Source organism: Cydia fagiglandana, chromosome 18, assembly GCF_963556715.1.
Source record: "Cydia fagiglandana chromosome 18, ilCydFagi1.1, whole genome shotgun sequence".
Lineage (NCBI taxonomy): Eukaryota > Metazoa > Arthropoda > Insecta > Lepidoptera > Tortricidae > Cydia > Cydia fagiglandana.
The window spans coordinates 10,164,176-10,187,262 of NC_085949.1; the positions used below are offsets into that span (position 1 = coordinate 10,164,176).

Here is a 23,087-nt window from a genome sequence, read left to right on the forward strand (position 1 = left end):
GCCACTCCAAGAGACGCATTTATGTGTTAGAGGAAGCAAGTGTTATTGCTATCTCATTCTACCGCATGGCTGCGTCCCTTGGAGTGGCGGGCGTTGGCCCATCGTGTAGAGGAGCCATAATATACAGATCCTTATGAGTCCACCCGAGATAATTACGTAATATATTTATGAGTGATAATTAAAAAAACGTAATGAATTGGTAACAGTATATTTTGAAGTTTTAATTACTACCTACAATAAATTATAATCACGTGACAACAAATTAAATTATAATGTCAAAGCTCTTAAAACAAAATAACTACATAATGTAGACATCTCTTTGGTTTATTTGTACTTTAAAGCTTGCTCTTTTTATGCGTTTTTAATAAAACTTTCAATTCTCGCCTCAAGATTTTACCGGAAGGGTTCTTGGGAATGTCGTCGAGGAATATAACACCTCCCCTCAAATGCTTGGCCGGTGATACCTGAAAACAAATAAAAGGTATTATAGTTTGGCAAGCCATTTCAGTCAGTAGAAAAAGGCGGCAAATTTAAAAATGTACGCGCGAAGGATTGACCTTCCATACACAATTTGAATTTCGCGCTTTTTTCTACTGATAAAGTGGGAGTGGGTTTGCCAGAGTATAAGATAAGGGCCATTTCACACCGCGTTTATCATTTCACGAAGCAGTTTGTTTGCGTTTGTCGCGATACAAACGTGCGTTGTCTTGACTCGGGGTGAACGAGGGTTGCGAGTTGCGGGTGTGGAGCTACATTGTCTATGTACATGTTGCGGAATTTCATTGGTTTTAAATATTTAATACTATAATGAACTGTCACCAGATAAACGAGAAAAACAACGACCTCTTGACAATGAATAATTGATCATAATCATATCATAATTATATTACTGGGCAGGCTTTATTTCAGTCACATTACTCGAATAACTAAGCTATAGACCGACCGCTTATACCTATGAGTCCTCGCCTGCGCGGTCTATAGATGCACTGCATGTCTTAATTCTTTTTTCGCCACACCAGCTCGGAAAGGCTTACTTTGCACTTCAAAAACTGATAGCAAAGTTGCATTTTATTCACATGTGAGGCAAAGTAATCAAATGCAAATTTTGAGTTGTTTTCTTATGTTTTCTGGTTGAATTGACTTTTAAATGTTGATTTGGATGATAAATATTTAATAACATTAATTTGGATTGGATTTTGTTTGATATTTTACATTTAATATTTGCTTCGGGTTGGTGTGGTGAAAAATTTTGTGTTTCACTCGGGAGCAAATTTTGTTTAACCTTCGTGCTTTGAAACCCTCGCAACGCTCAAGATTCCATTTTTCGAACCACTCGCTACGCTCGTGGTTTAATTTTGGAATCTTTCGCTTGCTCGGGTATCAATATTAGCACGAGCGGTTAAACAATAACTTTGCCCCCTTGTAAAACAAATAACTATTAAATGGAACCTGTCGACACAGTACACTTCATAACTGAAATTCAAAACCCAATATCGCAGAGCATTTCGTTTCTTTATTTTATAACTCGCGATCGGATCATAGGTTTTATTTTGGAAATAAAATTCTTCGTTATTTCCTATGTTATCGTTAGGCTAGCTTTTTATTATTATAGTTCGTTTTTTTAGCATTAGAAAGAACTTGCAAGAAGGTAAGCGACCTTGACATGTCTCTTAATTAATAAACGCTTTTTAACCTTTTGGCCGCCGGACCTAGTCCGCAAAGACGCTCACTCACACGCCAGAGTAAATTTTAAGTAAACAACTAATAAAAAGTTTAGGGATTGCAAATTGTGATATCGATATTTACAATTTATGGTAAAAATCTTCTCAATTTGGCTTTGTTCTTAACCAACTTTAATTTATTTCTAGAATGCCAAAAATTAACATATTTTTTACACACGACAATGTTAAAAATAAAGGTCTTTATCATTAAAAACAACCACTAAACAATATCGATTCATGACGTAATATCACCGCACTAGGCTCTACGAGAAGTCTTGTATACATGACAACGGCGCGCATGGACTGCCCGCAGTGCAGACCGACAAGGACCGTTTCCGCGCGGATTAAGTAATAATAGTCTCTAGGTCAACGGCGTAAGCGCTTGTCGGTACGTAAACTTTATAAGCGTTAGGTTAGAGCCGCGCATCGTGTGTCGATGATATGAATGTACCGGAACTGCATTGGGGAAAATGACACGTGGGTTGAATTGTCAATGAGTGAAGAACAATAATATTGGAAAAGGGTGGGGATCAGAAATGTTCGGGAATGCATGTTTCACATTCGACATGTTCCTTAGAAGAGCTTGTCAGTTCCCGTATTACACCCTCCCTACCATAATAATTTTTCGTCAATTTCAAATACATAGGTAACATTCTCATAGTTAGGCGACACTGACAAGTCCGAGCGTCCGCCTGTAGGTACCATTCTTGTGCGAAGCGGTCACTGCAGGGTATCACTCCCCACTATACTGCAAAACGTAATTCAAGACCAAAAAAAGTACGACAATGTTGCCATTGCAATAATTTGTTTGTAAAATAGTAAATTCCTTTTGATAAATAATCACGCTCAGATAATTTATTCCTTAGTAATTTTACTCCTACTATTTAATAAAGTACTTTTATTTATTTATTTGTACATAAATACAAGACGCGCTAGTAAAAAGTGGCAACATTTCTTACTTTTTTGGTCTTGAATTACGTTTTGCAGTATACACTATCATCTCAAAATGAATCATTTGTTCTGCAAATAGACCACAAGGACAGATTTACTTGTCTGACTCTACTATGGACAGCTGAACAAGTTCCCTGAACTCCAGCTATAGTTATGCCTGTCTCTCTCTCGTTTAACGTATTCTAGTTACTAGTTATCATCAATTGGCATTTAACATCAGGTGTTCAAATGCTTAAATAAAACCAGATTGGCCACTTGATATTTAATTTGAATATTCTCTACAGATGCACCGGATATTCGGTTACTATCCGGTATCCGGCCAGTATTTTAATATCCGGCCGGATACCGGATAGTGCCCTATTATCCGGCCGGATACCGGATAGTACCATTGCTTGATTTCGGAGTAAACAAATTGGATTTAAGAAACAGTCACGGTCATAATCGTACTTGTTTATTATTTTAAAACAATTTAGAGATTCCACTGACTTCGAACTCATTTCGAACCTAGAAATGTGTCCTCGTGATCGTTCACTTAGAAACAGGTCAAAACTGCAGAATGCGCACCTGAAAAACCGAAATGTAGGTGCAGCTCCGCTGGCCGAATATCCGGCGGCCGGATACCAGATATTCGGCCGATGGTCAGGCCGAATATCCGGTATCTGGCCAAACAACTATCCGTTGCACCTCTAATATTCTCATATCGAGTTAACATTCCCATCCCTAGCTGTCTTGTATACAAGACAACGGCGACGAGGAACATGAAAAACGTTGAAAACTGGAGCAATTTTTTTGATTGCCTTATTATAAAAGAACGGATTTATTTATCTGCTTTGAATGCAATTATTTTAAAAATCAAAGACCTAAAACATTAACACGAGTGTAAAAAATACTACAATTGATGTTTTTTCACATTTACCGAGCGGTTGAATTTGTGTCTTGTATACAAGACAGCGGCGCCAGTGTATCGTTCTATCGTTGTCTTGTATACATGCCAACGGCGGTCAAAGGGTTAAAAATCAAAAACTAATACTTATGAAAGCAGAAGAATATAAATCATCGTATTAGATTCATAATTGTTACATATTTGCCGTAACTTATTTTTAAAATGTGTTTTTCAATTAAAAGACACACCAAGATTGTTTACCTTATTTCTAATGCTAAAAAAAACGAACTATAGGGTATAGAATACTGTAATAGGGTGTCCTGCGTCCAGCTGGGTGGCCTATAGTATTTTGTGCAACAGGTACATAATAAGGGTTCTTAAAATTCAAGGGCCGAAGTTGTAAAGACAATCCTACTAAGACCTAATTATGTACCGTGTCGATTAATATTTTTTCTAAGACAGCAGCAAACACCTAAACTTATAAATGAAATCAATATAAACACCTAAACAAGAGTAGGTAAATTAATTTGTTTTAAATCTTTGCCTATAGTTCGTTTTTTTTAGCATTAGAAATTAGGTAAACAATCTTGAAGTGTCTTTTAATTGAAAAACACATTTTAAAAATAAGTTGCGGCAAATATGTAACAATTATGAATCTAATACGATCATTTATATTCTTCTGCTTTCATAAGTAATAGTTTCTGAATTTTAAAAAGCGTTTTTCAATTAAAAGACATGTCAAGATCGCTTACCTTCTTGCAAGTTCTTTCTAATGCTAAAAAAAACGAAGTATAGAAGTAAGAATTTAAAAAAAAAAACAGTTGTACAAACCTAGGTATATTGTACGGATATTCATAATAACATTGCTAGAGTTAGACCAAGAAAATTGCAGCGATTCTAATAGCCCACGCAGTGCAAGTGTTATTTTAAACGTCAAACTTCTATAAAATTATGACGTATAAGAAACTCTTGTACTGCGTGGGTTATCAAAATCGCTGCAGACTTTTCTTGGTCTAAAACTATTATGAACCTATAGATTAGATAAGCACCGGCTCGCCCCCACGCGCCGCGCTTCTAAAGGCCCCAGTACACAATGGGCCATTGCCGGCCACTCCAAGAGACGCAGCCATGCGGTAGAATGAGATAGCAATATCACTTGCTCCCTCTAACGCATAAATGCGTCCCTTGGAATGGTCGGCGATGGCCCCGTTGTGTACTGGGGCCTTAAAGAAGTCTAACCACTAACGAATACAATTTTCGAAGTCTCTATTTCTAACTTTTATGTTTGACGGCATTGAGGAGAATAGGTATTTTACATCAGAAGAATCAAAGCTCGCACAAAGAAACATACCAGGTAAGTAGGTACATATAAAATAAAGAGACAAGGCAAAGGTTATCCCTTTTTTAGGATCTGCTAGTTCATTCAGACGGGTTTAGAGATTCTAGAAGATTCGCCATGAATAGTTAAGATTTATCTGTTTAGATATGAAAGGATTCATGTGAAGTGCGATTGTCAAGACAGTATTCTTTGTATGTAATTGTTATACAGATTTATTCTCGCACAATAGCAAGTTACCCTTGAAAACCTCAAAATGTCTGGTTACGAGATTACCTACTCATATAATTATTAGATAGGTATATGTCGCAGCGATCTTGTTTAGTTAGCGAGCTAATTACCTAGTCGCCTAGGTCGATAGAAACTTACTCAACGTTTAATTACTTGGCGTATTTAATTAAAAGCCAGCTCTTTGAAAACGACTGGTTCACTCAGCCTAGTGAATTAATTGTAATAAAGTTAGAGAAATGAAATAAAATAATAAACTGGTCAAACGTTGCCATTTAACCAATTGGTGAATACTACTTTGGTGCGGCCCGTCATTACACATGTCCGGTGTGGAGTAGAGCTTGTGATACTATCTAACAGTAAACTTCAATTAATAGAAAATAACCATTTTATACTAATGGTATAATGTTCATGTTGCAATAAAACTTCTATTCTTAAATCATTTATTAATAAATTAACAAAAACATTTTACTTTTCCTCAACATAAAAACAAACTTGTGAGTAAAGAATTAAACATAGGTAAAAGTCGTTTACGTGAATTACCTATGTCGACAAATACATATAATATGTAGTTTTATTAAGTAAAAAAATGTAAATTAAAAACCATTTAAAAACTATATCCCATAAACGCGACTTCCTCAAAGCAAGCATAGTTATAGATGTAGTCCATCGTATTTTCACAGAGTGTGTCTTGCTATTTCAGTCAGTCTCGGTCCAAAAACTACTGAGGTTGACTGAAAACGGTACTTATCCAATTTTATTTTCGGCAGACGGACGGTGACCCGCCCTTACAAAAAGCGACATCTAGGACATTGCTATGCTTCGAATATATGCGTTGTAACATACCTAATATAAGGTACTAAGAGCATTTTTGCGAGTCAATAAATTTACATGTTTGTGTCTAATTTAGGAATAAATACCGTTGGCATAATTGTGAATTTCGTTTGACATATTAGGGCGATTGGATATTGTAACTGTTATTGTTTCACCATTGAAATTAAATTGTACATTTGACATATCAGGGCAATTGCTTATTGTAGCTGTTATTGCTGAACTAGCTGCAGTTTTAACCTTGACATTAAATCCAACGTTTGACATATTAGGGCAATTAGTTAATGTAATTGTTAATTATCCATCAGCTTGATTATTGTATTGAAGATTAACATTTGACATATTAGGGCTATTGGATACTGTAACTGTTATACCAGGTGCATCAGGAAAAGTAACATTTGACATATTAGGGCTATTGGATACTGTAACTGTTATACCAGGTGCATCAGGAAAAGTAACATTTGACATATTAGGGCTATTGGATACTGTAACTGTTATACCAGGTGCATCAGGAAAAGTAACATTTGTCATATTAGGGCTATTGGATATTGTAACTGTTCTTAATCCACTAGGCCCGCGGATATTTGTTTGATGTATATTTGAACGGTTAACCCTGGCCGTGATGATGCAGTGTCACTGGTTGACTGTTCCCTCGCCCTTCCTTCTGGCTGAGAAGGCATTAGAGGCTGAGAATTTGATACACCAAGTGCATACTGTGGCCAATCTCCAATCTGGCTGCAGTCTACTATGGTGGTCGATAATGATAATATAATGGTAATATAATAAAGATAATGAGCAGATGGCAGTGTTCTGGAAGATTTTGTCTGGGTATGAATTTTGATTTTCTCAGAACTGAAATGCTCAATGTTAATTGGAGGGTCACGGGGGCCTGGCTGTGATTGATGTTGCTGGTGTGATGGTGACGAGGCGTGGACATCATCGTGAGATTTGGCTGTTATGATAGTGTTGGTTTCCAAAACAATATTTTTTGGGTTGTTTTTAAAAATATTCATAACTTCATCCCGATTGATAGTGCTATTAGTCAACCCGATTCCTCTATATGAACCAATGGTGCCCAAGATCTGCACATCCTGCAAAAAGGTTGAAAAGTGAACACACTAGTCTTACCTATACCTTTTAACGAGCAATTCTTGTATATACGTACGGGGATTTCGGAGACGGCTCTAAGAGATTTTGTTGAATTTGCTATAATGGGGTGTTCGGGCGCGAAAAATCGATCTTTTCCGATCGAAGCTCGGTCTCCCAGATATTAATCCTATAAATGGCCTAATGTTAATTGCGTTTTACCATTAACCATTACCAATTAAACCGTAGGTAAACGGTAACGGACGGTTACAGTTTACGGTTCAATTTGTAATGGTTAATGGGCAATATTGGTCAATTGCAAACGTTTCGGCCAACACCGAGTAGTACCTTAGTATCTAGACACGCGGCAGCGTGTCAAGCCAAGTTCAAGCAAAGGAACTGGCTAGCCAGCGCCGAGTGTAATTTTCTATAACTCAAAACATCTTTGACGTAAACACATAAAACTACGTGTGTTTAATTATATCCATAAGGATATCTAGAAGCCCAAATTTCATGAAGCTAGCTCAAACGGTTATAAAGGTATGAAGGTCAAAAAGTCGTAAATTTTAAGACTGACTTATGACTTATAGTACCTAAACCTAACCTACTTCCAGATGACCTAGAAGGATGAAATTTGGAATCCAGCTTGGTTATTATGTGTAACCGTAGGAAAAAATCTAAAAATAAAATAAAGTTAAAAAATAGGGGGGGTCCCCATACAAAAAAAACACTTTTTATTGGGACTGACATATAAGTACCTAAACCTAACCTACTTCCAGATGACCTAGAAGGATGAAATTTGGAATCCAGCTCGGTTATTATGTGTAACCGTAGGAAAAAATCTAAAAATAAAATAAAGTTTAAAAATAGGGGGGGTCCCCATACAAAAAAACCATTTTTTATTGGGACTGACATATAAGTACCTAAACCTAACCTACTACCAGATGACCTAGAAGGATGAAATTTGGAATCCAGCTCGGTTATTGTGTGTAAGCGTAGGAAAAAATCTAAAAATAAAAAAAAGTTAAAAAATAGGGGGGGTCCCCATACAAAAAAAATATTTTTTTATTGTAGCGTTGGAACCGTTACAAGCAGATATTTGAAACTACCCCAATATATGTATTATTATATTTGCTATATTAAAATAAAGTTTAGTCAAAAAATAAGTGGTGTCCCCATACAAAAAACTTGTAATACGCTCTAAACAACCGGCCAACGGTGTGTCGTCGGCGGCGCGCGGCACCACATAATTATACAAAGAACAGAAGTAAAAACCATACAGCGGAAACACAAGAAAAAACATTAAATCTCAATACCTGCCTAGTTTTCTTTACAAAAAGTATTGATATCCCACCAAAAACATAAATGTAAAAAAGGAGAGCCAAGTTCAATACAAAAATTATGCTTGGCTGTGGGGCTCGCCGCAAAAAGAATGGAGATCTAAATGAGTGCCACTGCCAAGTTCTATGCAAAATCCAAATATGTATTTATAGGAACAAAATAACATTATAAACAAGTATTAAATTCTATTTCTTTGCTTTATTGGATACCTATAACAATTGCTGTTATTTAAAAAAATGTGAGATCTTAAAGTAGGTTAGATTTGGCTTGGCCAGGTTTTATCAGAATTACAATATATATAAAATGATTGATATAATAATGAAAACTGGCCAAGTCAAATCTAACCTACTTTAAGATCTCACATTTTTTTAAATAACAGCAATTGTTATAGGTATCCAATAAAGCAAAGAAATAGAATTTAATACTTGTTTATAATGTTATTTTGTTCCTATAAATACATATTTGGATTTTGCATAGAACTTGGCAGTGGCACTCATTTAGATCTCCATTCTTTTTGCGGCGAGCCCCACAGCCAAGCATAATTTTTGTATTGAACTTGGCTCTCCTTTTTTACATTTATGTTTTTGGTGGGATACTTACTTACTTGGTTGGCGCGGTGACTCAAAATGAGTCTTGGCATCCAACACAAGAGCACGCCACTTTGATCGGTCCTGAGCGGCACCCCGCCAGCTTTCGCCAACGCAGAGCTTACGGATATCTGCCTCCACTCTATCTGCCCAACGGTATTTAGGATGACCAACAGGACGGCGTCCGGTTGAGCAGTAGTATAGGTATAGTGCGTAGCTTTCAAACAGAGCCCGATGACTAATCCTATTGTCTATTGTTAATAAACGGTGGGGTCGTCATTTCATCGGTGTTTGACATCACTACGGTAACCGGCAAGGTCACATCACTAGAGGTGGTCGTCCATCTTAGATTGGTTTTACGCGAGAGCGTCCTTGCATATTATTTTCAGAGCTATATTCTAATATTTGTGATTCCCTAATAAATGTTGTTATAAAGTGGTGTCTGGTGTTTTTACTCTTACAGCTTCAGAAGTGCGATAGTGATTCCTCGCCTACTATGATATGATTTGTCGGAAAAGTCATTCTTTGTTTCATTGTTGTGAACGTTATCGTTATATAAAATAATTACTCTGATTGTAATGAGTAAACGCATCAACACCACTCATCAGCTAGGGATTAAAATATACAAGGTCTTACCGTCTAAGACCTACAAGGATAAACTTACAAAACTAACCTAACTAAACGAACCTACTAAACTACTGCCGCCTATCTTTTCCTTGTGTTGTGTATGTGTTTACGTTGCATCATGACTGTCAAAAAAAAAATACATATGGAGAGTGTAAATACAGCTGACTCCAAGATGATGATGAATGATGATGATGGAGATTACAATATTCACAGCAGAAGTTTACAAGACATAAACTGACAGTATGGTGTAATGTATAACAAAATAAATCCTTGGGATTACAAAGTAAGAATTAAAGTTGACTCAGGTAAGCAGTCGTTGATCCAACACCTAAGAATGCTCCCGGGCCAAAGTGGTAAAATATTCACTGCCTCTCTTATATGTTGTGTTATTTTTGTGATTCATGTGCTTTCAGATACATAACATAATGTGATTATATACACCTGACACATTAACACAATGCTATAATCATTTTCTAAGATTTGTATTCCGGTGTGAGAATTATATTCAAGTAAAAGTCATACAAAACAAATTTGGTAATATAAATTTAGCCTTGATTGATACTATGTGTATGGTAATATTATGCTTTCACAATTAACAATGGGCGCTACTTAATACTTTCCCTTTACAGTCAAATTAAAATAGATTCCAAGTTTTCAAAATACAAACCGGTAAGGAAAGTGAATTGTTGTTTCACATATGTGTGTGTGTGTGTGTGTGTGTGTGCTTATTGCAACTGAAATAATGCTTTGTTAGTATGTTTTTGAGTTGTGTAATTTCCAGAAATTTGACAGCAATGATTCTTGAAGTGAATTACCATACCGTTGAAGGCATTAAAGCGCCTATCAGCTCAGACCTCTATAATGAACCCAAATCGCCATGGATAATATTTCAAAGTTAGTTGGTTATGGATGCCAGTTATATTATGTTCAGGTAATTCATTATATGCAGAAAATGTTGATAAGGGACTAATCTCTGATGTCATGGAAAATGAGGTATTTATTTAGAAATAAAATGATTGTTCATGTTTTACATGGATACTAATGGTTAGTGTGTTACATGGACTGGGTTGGTAAAATGCGCTTTGTGAATAAGCAAAAGGAGTTATTGGCATCTATTTGTAGCTGGTTAGTATTGTCTGTGACAGGTTTAGTCGCTCCATGTTTCCGGAGCCTCCTCGGGCTGAATATTGTAAAAGATGTTTCATATCTCATATAACCTCATACATCCTTGCGATTCATATTAAGTTGGAGACATACTGATATATATTATAAGGTAGTATCTCAGTAGAAGTGTCAAGAAAATTAACAAGGATCATTTCTGTCTGTACATATTATTTTATTAATTATGAATAAAATGTTTATCCAACCGTTGCATACAACTAGTATGTTGTGTTGTGATTGTTTTGTTCATAGGGATGTTGGTTTATGTTTGCAATGCAAATATTTTTCACAAAATGTCATGTTATAAAATGTACCAAAGACATATATTTAAACAGACTTACCAAATAAAGAGAATGTTATTGCTATGACATTGTCAAGTGTTTGAGTTATTGACAATGATTATCTTTGGTGTTCTAGCAGTATTTTTCAGATGCATTTCCTTATAACAAAACTTGATTGCTGGTGAAGTTTTGACCATAAGTTGTAATCATATACTTGCACTTATGAATTATGATTACAGGAGATTCCAATGTTTAAATCTTATCGAAGAGATGGACATATTGAACTAGATATTTATTTACTGAGCTGAATATGACACTGGTAAAGCCAGTTGATGCTAATGGTAAGCAAGGTGAATTCTTTCAGGAGTCAATATAGACTTTGACGGTCTACATGATGTACATGTCTTTTACATACAATTGCTACTGGACTCTAAACGTACCGGTCAGTTAAATGTTAAATGGATGAATATCAAACGAAGGTAAATAGCTTGGTTAAAGCTTTCTAAGTAACTATTTTAACCTGTTCACTGCTGCTGAACATTGACCGAAGGATATCATGTCATCATGAGTTACTGTTTGAAGTTATTAATGGTTTTCGTCTGAACTTGTAGTGTGTTATGGTACTGTTTGCATTATAAAACAGTACACTTATTGCTTCTGGGTTTCATAAATCAGAAGTTAAAAAAAAATTAAACAATAATAATTATAATGTTTCTTGTTTTGCAAACTGCATAAACTGTGGTTTATTATGTTATGAACTCATTTACCTTTAAATGTGTGCTTGCATGGCATTTAACAAAATTATTTAGTTTTGTGCAGGTATAAGATGATGTGATGAGTTACCTACACATAAAATGCACATATACAGCTGAAGAAAATCAACCATGTGTCTTGGGATTGAAAGCTTTATGGTTTAAGCATATGTGCCATTGATTCAGCTGATTGATCATTATCAATATACACTTTCATGATGGTTGAAAATACAAATTTGTGAAACCTCGGTAAGGCGAACCTGGGTAACAGAGGAACCTCGATAACATGAACTTCTGTTCAGGCTCTACGGTAGTTCAACCGTGGTATAGTAAGAGTGTTGCCTTTATTTAGGGGCACGGAAGAGGCACGCCAAGTTGCACATGATCATTTACATTGGTTGCATAGTAGCAACTGCTTACTATCCTATATTTTCCATATTAACGCCAAATGCTGCTATTTCAGGTACCGTTTTCAGATTAAGAACTGACGACAAGTATATTCTCAGATTAAGAACTGAGATATAATTTTATTAGACACTCGGATTGAGAACTGAGTTATTATTTTATTTATATTACTTACTCTCGGATAGGAACCGAGTTGTGACTTTGTTTTAATTTCAGATTTAGAACTGTGTTACTGTAGTCATACTAATGTGTTTTGTTAACGGGTTTCCCGACTAATGAAGGCAAATGCTGTTATTTCAGGTACCGTTTTCAGATTAAGAACTGGCTATATTTTCAGACTAAGACTGAGTTATACTTTTATTGAACACTCGGATTAAGAACTGAGTTATTATTTATATTTCATACTCTCGGATTAGGAACCGAGTTGTGATTTTGTTTTATTCCAGATTTAGAACTGGGTTACTGTTGTCATACTAATGTGTTTTGTTAACGGGTTTGCCGACAAAACCTAGAAAATAAACACATTGTGCTTGATTAAATATTGTAGTAACCATGGTAATGCTTGCGATATGTTATTTTATGCCACCTCACTGTTAACCATTTTACTCTAAAGGCTGGTTCATAATTCTACCGGTTGCTTCAATGTCTGCTATAGAGCTTTAATTATTGTGTGCTCTTTAAGAAAGGCTGTTACTTTTGTCTTGGCAAGGGATGCTATCCTTAAGAGGCTAATTCCTGGCGCCGGTAATCGCAACAAAGGCTTGAAGGAGCGGTCTGTTGCTTGTCACTATCTGTTATTGGTTTCTGCAGTGTAGGCCTTAAGAGGCGGTCCATTGCTGATGACATAATACTAACCTTAAGAGGCTAGTAGTTTTTGGTTTCTGCAGTGTAGGCCTTAAGAGGCGGTCCATTGCTGATGACATAATACTAACCTTAAGAGGCTAGTAGTTTTTGGTTTCTGCAGTGTAGGCCTTAAGAGGCGGTCCATTGCTGATGATATAATACTAACCTTAAGAGGCTAGTTGTTTTTGGTTTCTGCAGTGTAGGCCTTAAGAGGCGGTCCATTGCTGATGATATAATACTAACCTTAAGAGGCTAGTTGTTTTTGGTTTCTGCAGTGTAGGCCTTAAGAGGCGGTCCATTGCTGATGACATTACTATCCTTAAGAGGCTAGTTGTTTTTGGTTTCTGCAGTGTAGGCCTTAAGAGGCGGTCCATTGCTGATGACAATTATGTCATAGTATTAACTATCCTTAAGAGGCTAGTTGTTTTTGGTTTCTGCAGTGTAGGCCTTAAGAGGCGGTCCATTGCTGATGACATTACTATCCTTAAGAGGCTAGTTGTTTTTGGTTTCTGCAGTGTAGGCCTTAAGAGGCGGTCCATTGCTGATGACAATTATGTCATAGTATTAACTATCCTTAAGAGGCTAGTTGTTTTTGGTTTCTGCAGTGTAGGCCTTAAGAGGCGGTCCATAGCTGATGACAATTATGTCACAGTATTAACTATCCTTAAGAGGCTAGTTGTTTTTGGTTTCTGCAGTGTAGGCCTTAAGAGGCGGTCCATTGCTGATGACAATACTATCCTTAAGAGGCTAGTTGTTTTTGGTTTCCGCAGTGTAGGCCTTAAGAGGCGGTCCATTGCTTATAACATAGTACTATTCTTAAGATGCTAGTTTGTTCCTGGTATCTGCAGTGTAGGCCTTAAGAGGCGGTCCATTGTATGTGATATGAGATTATCCTTAAGAGGACCATTATTTCTACTACCGATAACTGTTTTATCTATATCGTACTATTTGTTGTTGACCTTGAGAGGTTGGCTTGAGACTTTGTTTACAAAAGGATATTTTTATGACCTTAAGACTGATGATCTCAAGGTTACCTTGAAAGGCTTGCTTGCACTAATACCTTCTAGAGATCGCTGGCGCAGTTCCGGATCCAGTAGAAGTTGAGGTAGTGCCTGTTCAAAATGTCCAGTAGAACGAGTGCGTGCAATGGGCTCCGTGACAGCCTTATCGTGAAGGGCTGACTTCTACGGTCGTTGCCCCTACAAGGGCAGTGATATTCTAGCCTGCATGTGGTATTTTAACACGGTAATGTTTTCTTTTTGTCCAATAATCAAATCTGTGGTTATATGCCATTAGTCACGATGCTAGAAAGCGGTGACATGAAGTACCTACTTGATTACGTCGCCATTAAGGGTGATTATGTAATTTATTAACAATGTTGCTAAAGAGTGCTCATGAGTTCTGTCCAATCATAACTGCATCTTTCTCATGTATTTACAGAAGTAGACCTTTTGACTGTGATGGTTATTACGGTATAATTTTATGGCTATCAAGCCGGACCTGTGATCAAAGGGTCTAACTGTGCCATTTGCGCATTAATATATCGTCGAAACCTTATCATGATTATTTTGAACAACATTGTGGTATGCTAATGCAAAGCCTATCGATGGCGCTAGGGTGAATTATAACGCCTTAGTTATATTAAGGAACTGAGGCTTTTCACATGTATGTTATAGAGTTTCGTGAATAAGAGTTTGTACTGTTTACATGTGCTGTATCGGAGGGCACCTATGCACATGCATGAGACGTGTCCCACATTAGCCTCCCACCAGTTGAGGAGCCAACTCAACGGAGGAGCCAACCAGTAATGAACTGGTGGAGGCTACCGCCACCTGGTGAAGGCCCAGCTTGCTGCGACTGCGTTGGCTGCGGCAGTCTTCAGTGGCGGCCTTGATAACGGTGACCTGACGGGACGTAGGTCGGGTCAGAAGATGGCCGAGCTAAACGGTGGGGTCGTCATTTCATCGGTGTTTGACATCACTACGGTAACCGGCAAGGTCACATCACTAGAGGTGGTCGTCCATCTTAGATTGGTTTTACGCGAGAGCGTCCTTGCATATTATTTTCAGAGCTATATTCTAATATTTGTGATTCCCTAATAAATGTTGTTATAAAGTGGTGTCTGGTGTTTTTACTCTTACATTAAGTAAAACCGCACGTGCCTTTGTTACGCATCTCGAAGACACATTTTAGACTGGTTATGTAGCGTTCGACTGACCGGCACTCAGTAACCGATGTACTGGGTTGCCGGCGAGTTGAACGGACCACACACATCGTAACAAAATTAGTTCATTTTGAATCTTATTGCAATTTCCATAGGAGCTGTAATTCAACCCAGGTAAAGTGAACGAACGATTTTTTATGCAGGCGGTTTTACTTAACAATAGACAATTGGATCAGGCTCTGTTTGAAAGCTACGCACTATATCTAGTATTTTTGTAACGTTACCTTGCTGGCCACGTGGTCCTGTAGCTCCCGCTCGGTGACGGCGGCGCCGGGCTGGCGCACCACGAAGGCGGTGGGCAGCTCGCCCGCGCTCTCGTGGGGTGCGCCCACCACGCCGGCTTCAGCCACGCCCGGGTGCTGCAGCAGCAGGGCTTCCAGCTCCGCTGGGGCCACCTGCAGAACGGCAACTTTTGATAAATATTTGTTCCTGCGCTTCATCATCTCAGCCATAAGACGTCCACTGCTGAACATAGGCAGGCCCTTTGATGGGGGGTGAATGTCATAATCGCCACGCTTGGCAGGCGAGTTGGCGATCGCAGTCGAGTATACCGAATTTGAGGGACGCTGCTGCCCGTCCACCGGTGGTCTTGGACGTAGTTTTTAGGACATACCCGGGTCCTGCGCTTAGAGTAGGTATTTTGAATACTAATTCATTATTTTTAAAGTAGCCTGTGGTAGTGTCATCAATTACAGGGCTCATTAGACGGAGCGCGAACTTGCATGCGATTTTGGTTACATTGCGATTTGCGGAGCATTGAGGTTACAACAATTCAGCCGACCGGACAAACAACGCAATATAATAAAACTCGCATGCGAGTTCTCGTACCGACTAAATGAGCCCTAATTCATTCCTGAATTTTAAAAATTCACTAATCTTGATTACGGAATGTCTATATTTAAAGCAGAAAGGAGTCCCGGAAAAAACTACACTTATATAATTTTGAGAGCATGAAACAGGGCATCTGGCCACTGTACCTAACTACCTAGGTGGAGGTCAGAGTAGCAGGCCCACCAAAGATATCCCTCGCGGATCCAAAATTTAAAAAATGTAGGCTCTTTTTTTAATTTCTAACGAATGGAACTGCCTTCTGATATTCCCAAAGCTCACAAGGGAAATTGAGCCTTAAACAGGAGAGCGTTTGATGTTCTCTAACTACCAGGCGTGTATACCTCTCGCCGACTGATGCTCCCTATGACAGTTATTTCAATTAGAAAAATAATTGAAGAAATATGCTATTGTCGTATTTTTATGAAATCCTACATTCCTAAATTAATTAATGTGCTGAACTTTAAAAAAATGTCTACACACGTTTTTAAGTCACGGCACAGAATAAATAATAGTACTACGAGTAGGTACAAAAGACTCACTCTAACAAAACGCGTCTGTCACGATCAGCACAGATATGGCCGCTAGGTGGCGACAGCGCCACGCGTGGCTTATGGCAAACCCCAAAATTGGGGTCGAACGGATGTAGTTTTAGCTACTTATAGCAAAACGACATATAAAATGAATGATTTTCAGATAAAACATTCATGATCATGACTGTAAAGAAATATCATGCCATGTACAATCAGCAAAGCTATTAGCTTGGCATCCTTGGAGACTACATGAAAGTACCTAGTAGTGTATTCAAAACGTTCGAACTGAGTTTTCGCCATCTTGTCATATGATGCGATGTCCTATAAAGATATGTATAAAAATCAAGGCTAACATCTCCTTTGTCCTGCTACACGGAGTCGGCTTCAAGGCAACCCCGTGTCGGGGTCGGTTTCAAAAATCAAGGTTACCATGTCTATTGTTATTTGTTATGTTATGGTAATACACATTCACAATTCTTTAAAGCAATAAAGGCGAAAAGTATCCTACAACGTGATAATAGGTGTGACATTGAACAATGGACGGTGGTTTACGCCATACTTCAAAATTTTAAAACTAACATGTTACTATCATAAATAGTAATCGTTTAGGCATTTACTATACTTTCTAGACTGCAATCACGCCTAAACAAGAATTATTCTATTAATCATCGTTATATTCGTTATTCAGTTACCCTCCTTATCAGTTGGATGGTGTTTAGCAAAAATGAGTCATCCCACATCCATTTTGCAATAAAATGACAACTATAAGCGTCAATTTTTTGAGTTGACATCCTATTGAATAATTAATGTGGGTTGACACATTATTGCTTATCAGCATCCAGTTGTTAACAGAATTTTCCGCGATTTGTTTTCGTGTTATTCTCGTACAAGTGCATCTTTGTCACCTGAAAATGCAATGGATAGGTATTCAACATAAAACTATGTGATATATATATATTTTACTATACCACATCGGTCCCAAACATACTTTGTACCACGTGTTTTGGTAGCTACCGGTTCTCAATCCGTAAACAGAGCGGCAGCGGACGTTCACGAAGCTAAATGATAATAAGTACATCTCCTTTGACCACTTACCGCTAGGGACGAATTTGGTCATCATTGGCTCGCCAGTATTTTAGCTCCAGGCGGAAGATAAATAAATAATATTATTATAGGACATTATAGGACATTTTTTACACAAATTGACTAAGCCCCACGGTAAGCTCAAGAAGGCTTGTGTTGTGGGTACTCAGACAACGATATATATAATATATAAATACTTAAATACATAGAAAACAACCATGACTCAGGAACAAATATCTGTATCATCATACAAATAAATGCCCTTACCAGGATTCGAACCCGGGACCATCGGCTTCATAGGCAGGGTCACTACCCACTAGGCCAGAGTGGTCGTCGTGAAAACAACGCAACTCCAGTGTAAAGTCAGTGTTTGCGACTTATGCAACGATGCGAAGATAATATAATACCGCCATCTTAGCCCTAATGATTTTTATCGGATATAAATGCATCAATAATCTTTAATACCTAATGTGTAATAATAACTATGATTATGTCAAAATGTTTTTTAATAAATCTAATCAATGACGAACTGCTCACTTACACGTGATGTGTAGACTATTAATTTTCTCGTCAGGCCAGTGGTTGCTATGCCGACAAAATGGGCTGATCTTTTTCCACACCATTAATTAGATATCGATGGTCAAGCAAATCTTGTCAGTAGAAGAAGGCGCGAAATTCAAATTTTCTATGAGACGATATTCCTTCGCGCCTACATTTTTCAAATTTGCTGCCTTTTTTTACTGACAAGATCTGCTTGACCATCTATATTAGTTAATTAGGCAATCGATTCACAATCCTGACATTATACTAAACTAATAGCCAATATATGTACCTATATATATCGCCATGCGCACTTAGCTCTCCTGGTCGAAGTAATTATAATAAACCTTCACGCCGAGCGATGATTTATATGTTTCTGTGATGTATGTAAAATGTTTAGAGACTACAAATACTCGTTCATGAAATTCCTCAATCCAATAAAGATAACTGATTATTTGTCGACCTTATGCCTGTGGAAAAAAGGACCACCAAAGTTTGTTCAGCTGTATTGCCATATTATATAGTACCTACCTGAAAGCCGTTGTACTTGATGAGCTCCTTCAATCTATCGACGATATAGAAGGCCCCCTCGTTGTCGTAGTAGCCGATGTCGCCCGTGCGCACGTAGCCCTCCTGATCGAACAGCGCGTCGCTGGCCGCCTGGTCGCCCATGTAGCCCTTCATGCGGAGAGGCGACTTGATCCATAACTCGCCTTCCTCGCCCACGCCTTTACGTTTGCCGGTTTCGATGTCTATGACCTAAGAAATATTATAGAAAATAGGGTCAGTTATTAGGCTAAGGGCTCACATAGACGGTGCGAGAACTCGCATGCGAGTTTCATTACATAGCAGTACTTGATCGGTAGGCCGAAATGGATGTCACCTCAATAGTCCGCAATGTAACTAAAATCGCATACGAGTTCGCGCGCCGACTAAATGAGCCCTAAGTTTGTGGTAATTGTTGATGAAGCCAAACTGTCAAAGCGTGTCAAATGCCTCGTTCAGAAGAACATACAGCCAATAGTGCAACTCTGCTCTCAGTGTTTTTTTTTAAATCAACATTGAGTATAAGTACATGTATGTAATTTTATTCTTTTCCAGGCCGTACTGAACAAGGTTTTCCCAATAAAATCCTAATATAATTCAAATACTTAAGTTTTGGTGATTAATTATAAGACGAGAAGACTCACATTTCCAGAAACCAATCTTACCAACATACCAACCTTAAATCTGAGAACTAAGGTTGAAATTCTATTAACATGTATGTAGTCGATAAATCGTACTATGCCTGGAAAACGGAAACATTTCTCACACACCGTTTGCAAAATGCTTGCCAACTACTTGCGTGTATTATTAATTTTGCACTATAGATGGAGGTAACTTTGGAAGAGACTGAAATGACAGCTTTCATTTGTTCCGTAGACACATTTTAACTCAAGACGTTCAGATGAACGTCACACACAGGTGTTTGTGTCTATGTTTTACCTTAATCTTCATGCCCGGCGCCGGAGTCCCACAGGACCCTAGTCGGCGTTTGGAGGAAAGATCGACGCAGCACGCCATCGTCACCTCCGTCAGACCGTAGCCCTGCCGGATGAAGTTTATGCCTAACCTGCAACAAGTAGTTGTAGGTATTATTGTGTTTATATTAAATTAGAAGGTATGAATGAAAATTGATCTTTAGTGAAAATAGATACTATTCTCTTAAGGCCCAAAGTCCTATCTATAGCACTTCTTCAGTTCGAAATTTAAACCATATTCAATTGGAACAGAGTTGCATTTCTTTTGTATCGTTAAATTTTAAAACAAATAAAAATCAACTCTATTCCCTGCCCTATAGGTTTATATTTCAGTGACAAATTTTGGGTTTTTCATTTGTATGTGGTTAGGAGGCTATACCTCTGTGACACAGCATTTTGTATCTCTGCGGAGAGCGGCGCCGCGCCGCACCACACTTCGTTGACACACTTCAAGTCGTATTTGAGGACCAGCGGGTGCTTCGCCAGGAACACTGCCAGTGGCGGCACAAGCGTCATCATGTTTATCTGGTTACATAAAATGTATTATAGTTATGAGAAGTTGATGTCACAATAATCTTGAACTTTATTTCACAGGGATAGAGTTCAATTTTGCGTAATTACTGACTCCCTTATGCCCGTTAAAGGATTGATTGCAATAGGTGGATTAACACCAATTACTAGTAGGTAACAAAATAGATATATGTACGTCAGTAAGTACATACAAAATATTATTGTAAAATAATAAGGTATGTATATGTATAGTATTATTGTATGTTACGCTTGCATAAGCAATGATAGCGAATTCTTGACTATGTACACTTACATATTAGAAATTAAAATTAAAGATTTATTTAAATACCTTATAATTTTGAATAGTTTCCAAAAACAGCTTATCTTCGAAGCGGGTCAGGAACACTATTTCAAGATGGAATGACAACACACCAAAAGTTGTAATGAAACCATAGGCGTGGAACCAAGGTATTAAAGCTAGGAAATTCTTTATTTCAATATTGTTTGACTCTGTTGATGTTTCCACATAATATCTGAAAATAAATATTATGTTGTATCAAAACCTTGAAAATTTTACAGCATAGATAATATTGAATACCTTATAAGACTTTTATTATTGTGAAAATATTTTTTTATCAGCTATTCATAAATTTTAATCGTATTTTAGGGCAGAAGGAAACTTTTTATATCCCTCAAATAATTAACATTTTTTATCCTTTAAGTATAAGTATGTTAAACATTTTAATCAACTCACTTCATATGCTGTGACAAGGTCAGGAAATTTATATGTGTAAGCATGACTCCTTTAGGTAATCCCGTGGTTCCGGACGAACACATGACAGCCAGTGTGTCATTTCCACTGGCATCTGCCAACTCAAAGTTCTCCACACTAGCTTGCTCTTTGACCAGGTCTTTGAACATAAGGCCCGGGATGACATCATAATCTCCAAATAACACTATTTTCTCCACAGAGGATCCTTCACTGCAGTCTTGCATGTTCTGAGCCGTGATCGGTGAAGTAAATATTATCTTTGGTTTCGTAATTTTTAGAATGTGTGTAATTTCACCTAAAATGGATAATCTTTTTTTTAATTTATAATAATCAAATTATTTATATAAAATCGTTGTACTGGTAAAATGGGGTGGCTTTAGGCAAATTTGGGGTTACTTTGATAATTTAAATATAGATAGATAAAAGTACCATTTTTCATTATTTACTGAAAATATTTGTGTAACTACTTAAATTATAAGATAAAGAGAAAATTAAAATACTATTTATTGATAATATTGATGTTCACCTACTATAAAAAATCTCGCATTAAAATATATTACGGCTTAAAAACTGGAATTTCAAAGTTATCTCTGCATTTGTATGGAACTCTGTTAGGTCTGTATTTTTTTTAAACTACTTGCAGGACTTTTTCAATTTTTACGTCACAGTACTTATTGGGCTGTGTTACATCTGTTTTATTTTTATACAATGTTGGTAGATACCTGGAGAATAAGTGACATTAAGTGTGCACAGAACAGCACCGCAATACATGGCAGCGAGGGCAGCCACCGGGAACTCAAACCGGTTCTCACTGCACAGGGCTACCACCTCACCCTTCTTCAAGCCAATTTTCTGTAGTGAAACCGCCAGGTTCACACTTTGTTGCAAGATATCCTTATATGTCACAGAGTTCCCGGTCTCTCCGCATATCTGAAAATTTAAGTAACAAAGTAAATTAAAAGCAGTGGACAATCTGACGCATAAGAACCTAATGGTACACAAGAAACAGGAATGTTAGTGTCAAGGGTGTTTAAAATCATGTGATTGCAAAGTTAAGGACAGACAAATGATTGAACAATACTTTTAATTTGTCAATAAAATTAAACACTATGAGCCAACTTCCACTATTAAGTTTAGTAAGTACATTTAAAGGAAAATAAGTCAAATAATGTCTGCATTGCGGTACTTACTAGGGCTACTTTATCTCCACCCTTCTTCAGCTGGTCAAATAAAAACTGTGGGTACGACAAGTGGGCTGGAATCTGGCGTTCCTCCGGCCCGTAAACTATATTATTGTGTATAGACACAGCCATTTTCCTTTATTTAATATACTTCGGCTAGTGGAAAAACGTGAACTAACCTAACCGAGGAAATTCAACTAACACTTTAAACTTGCTTTTATAGACTGATTTCGATAAAAATATCGATATAGCGGATTACAGCCGGATTCGTAAGATAGCAACTGATAACACATATCATATCTGATATTTTTAGTGTAAATAATAGCCTATAACATCATTAAATAATAAAAATACTGGAAATAAAATACAGCCGTGGCAGGGGCAGGGAGGGCCGCACGTCGCAATCGCATTTAAACTTGACATTGACATTTATTTCTTGATGTGCTGCCATTGTAAAAAATATAATCAGTTGATTGACTCTAGATAATAAGAAATCATCCCTTAGAGTCAGACCAAGAAAAGTCTGCAGCGGATTTGATATCCCATGCAGTGCAAGTTTATTGTAAACGTCAAACTTCTATGAAATTATGACGTATAAATAACACTTGCACTGCGTGGGCTATCAAATCCACTGCAGACTTTGTTTGGTGCGACTATATCAAAGAATAACAATATTTTCAATGTGTAAAAAACATATATATAATTTCATATTTCGGTGGTAAAAAAGTAAAACACAAACTTACATGAGGTTATGAAAATGAGTGGAATGTAGAATTAAAAAAAACGTGTCTCCTCGGATGACAGCCGAACTAGATGGCGTTAGGGTGGTATTCCACCCAGGGTTATAACCGCGAAAATCGAAG

At 37.4% G+C, this 23,087-nt stretch overlaps 1 protein-coding gene across 1 annotated transcript; it reads right to left on the reverse strand.

Annotated features, from left to right (window-relative positions):
• Nucleotides 1-192: 192 nt before the first annotated feature.
• Nucleotides 193-22,612, reverse strand: LOC134673297 (luciferin 4-monooxygenase-like). Its single transcript, XM_063531258.1, has 9 exons — nucleotides 22,234-22,612; nucleotides 21,766-21,973; nucleotides 21,026-21,338; nucleotides 20,621-20,804; nucleotides 20,141-20,286; nucleotides 19,727-19,853; nucleotides 18,773-19,000; nucleotides 15,482-15,652; nucleotides 193-464 (listed from the first exon to the last, which is right to left on the reverse strand). Exons 1-9 carry the CDS (start codon nucleotides 22,354-22,356, stop codon nucleotides 336-338), a joined length of 1,629 nt encoding a protein of 542 aa, XP_063387328.1. The 5' UTR covers nucleotides 22,357-22,612; the 3' UTR covers nucleotides 193-335.
• Nucleotides 22,613-23,087: the final 475 nt, after the last annotated feature.

What these genes read in the sequence shown, in the direction of transcription:
- LOC134673297 (XM_063531258.1), bottom strand. Translation starts at nt 22,356, where the DNA reads ATGGCTGTGTCTATACACAATAATATAGTTTACGGGCCGGAGGAACGC. An exon ending in CGCCGGGCATGAAGATTAAG is followed by an intron (nt 19,001 to 19,726) that starts GTAAAACATAGA and finishes AATATTTCTTAG; the next exon opens with GTCATAGACATCGAAACCGG. An exon ending in AGGACCACGTGGCCAGCAAG is followed by an intron (nt 465 to 15,481) that starts GTAACGTTACAA and finishes ATTTGTTTTCAG; the next exon opens with GTATCACCGGCCAAGCATTT.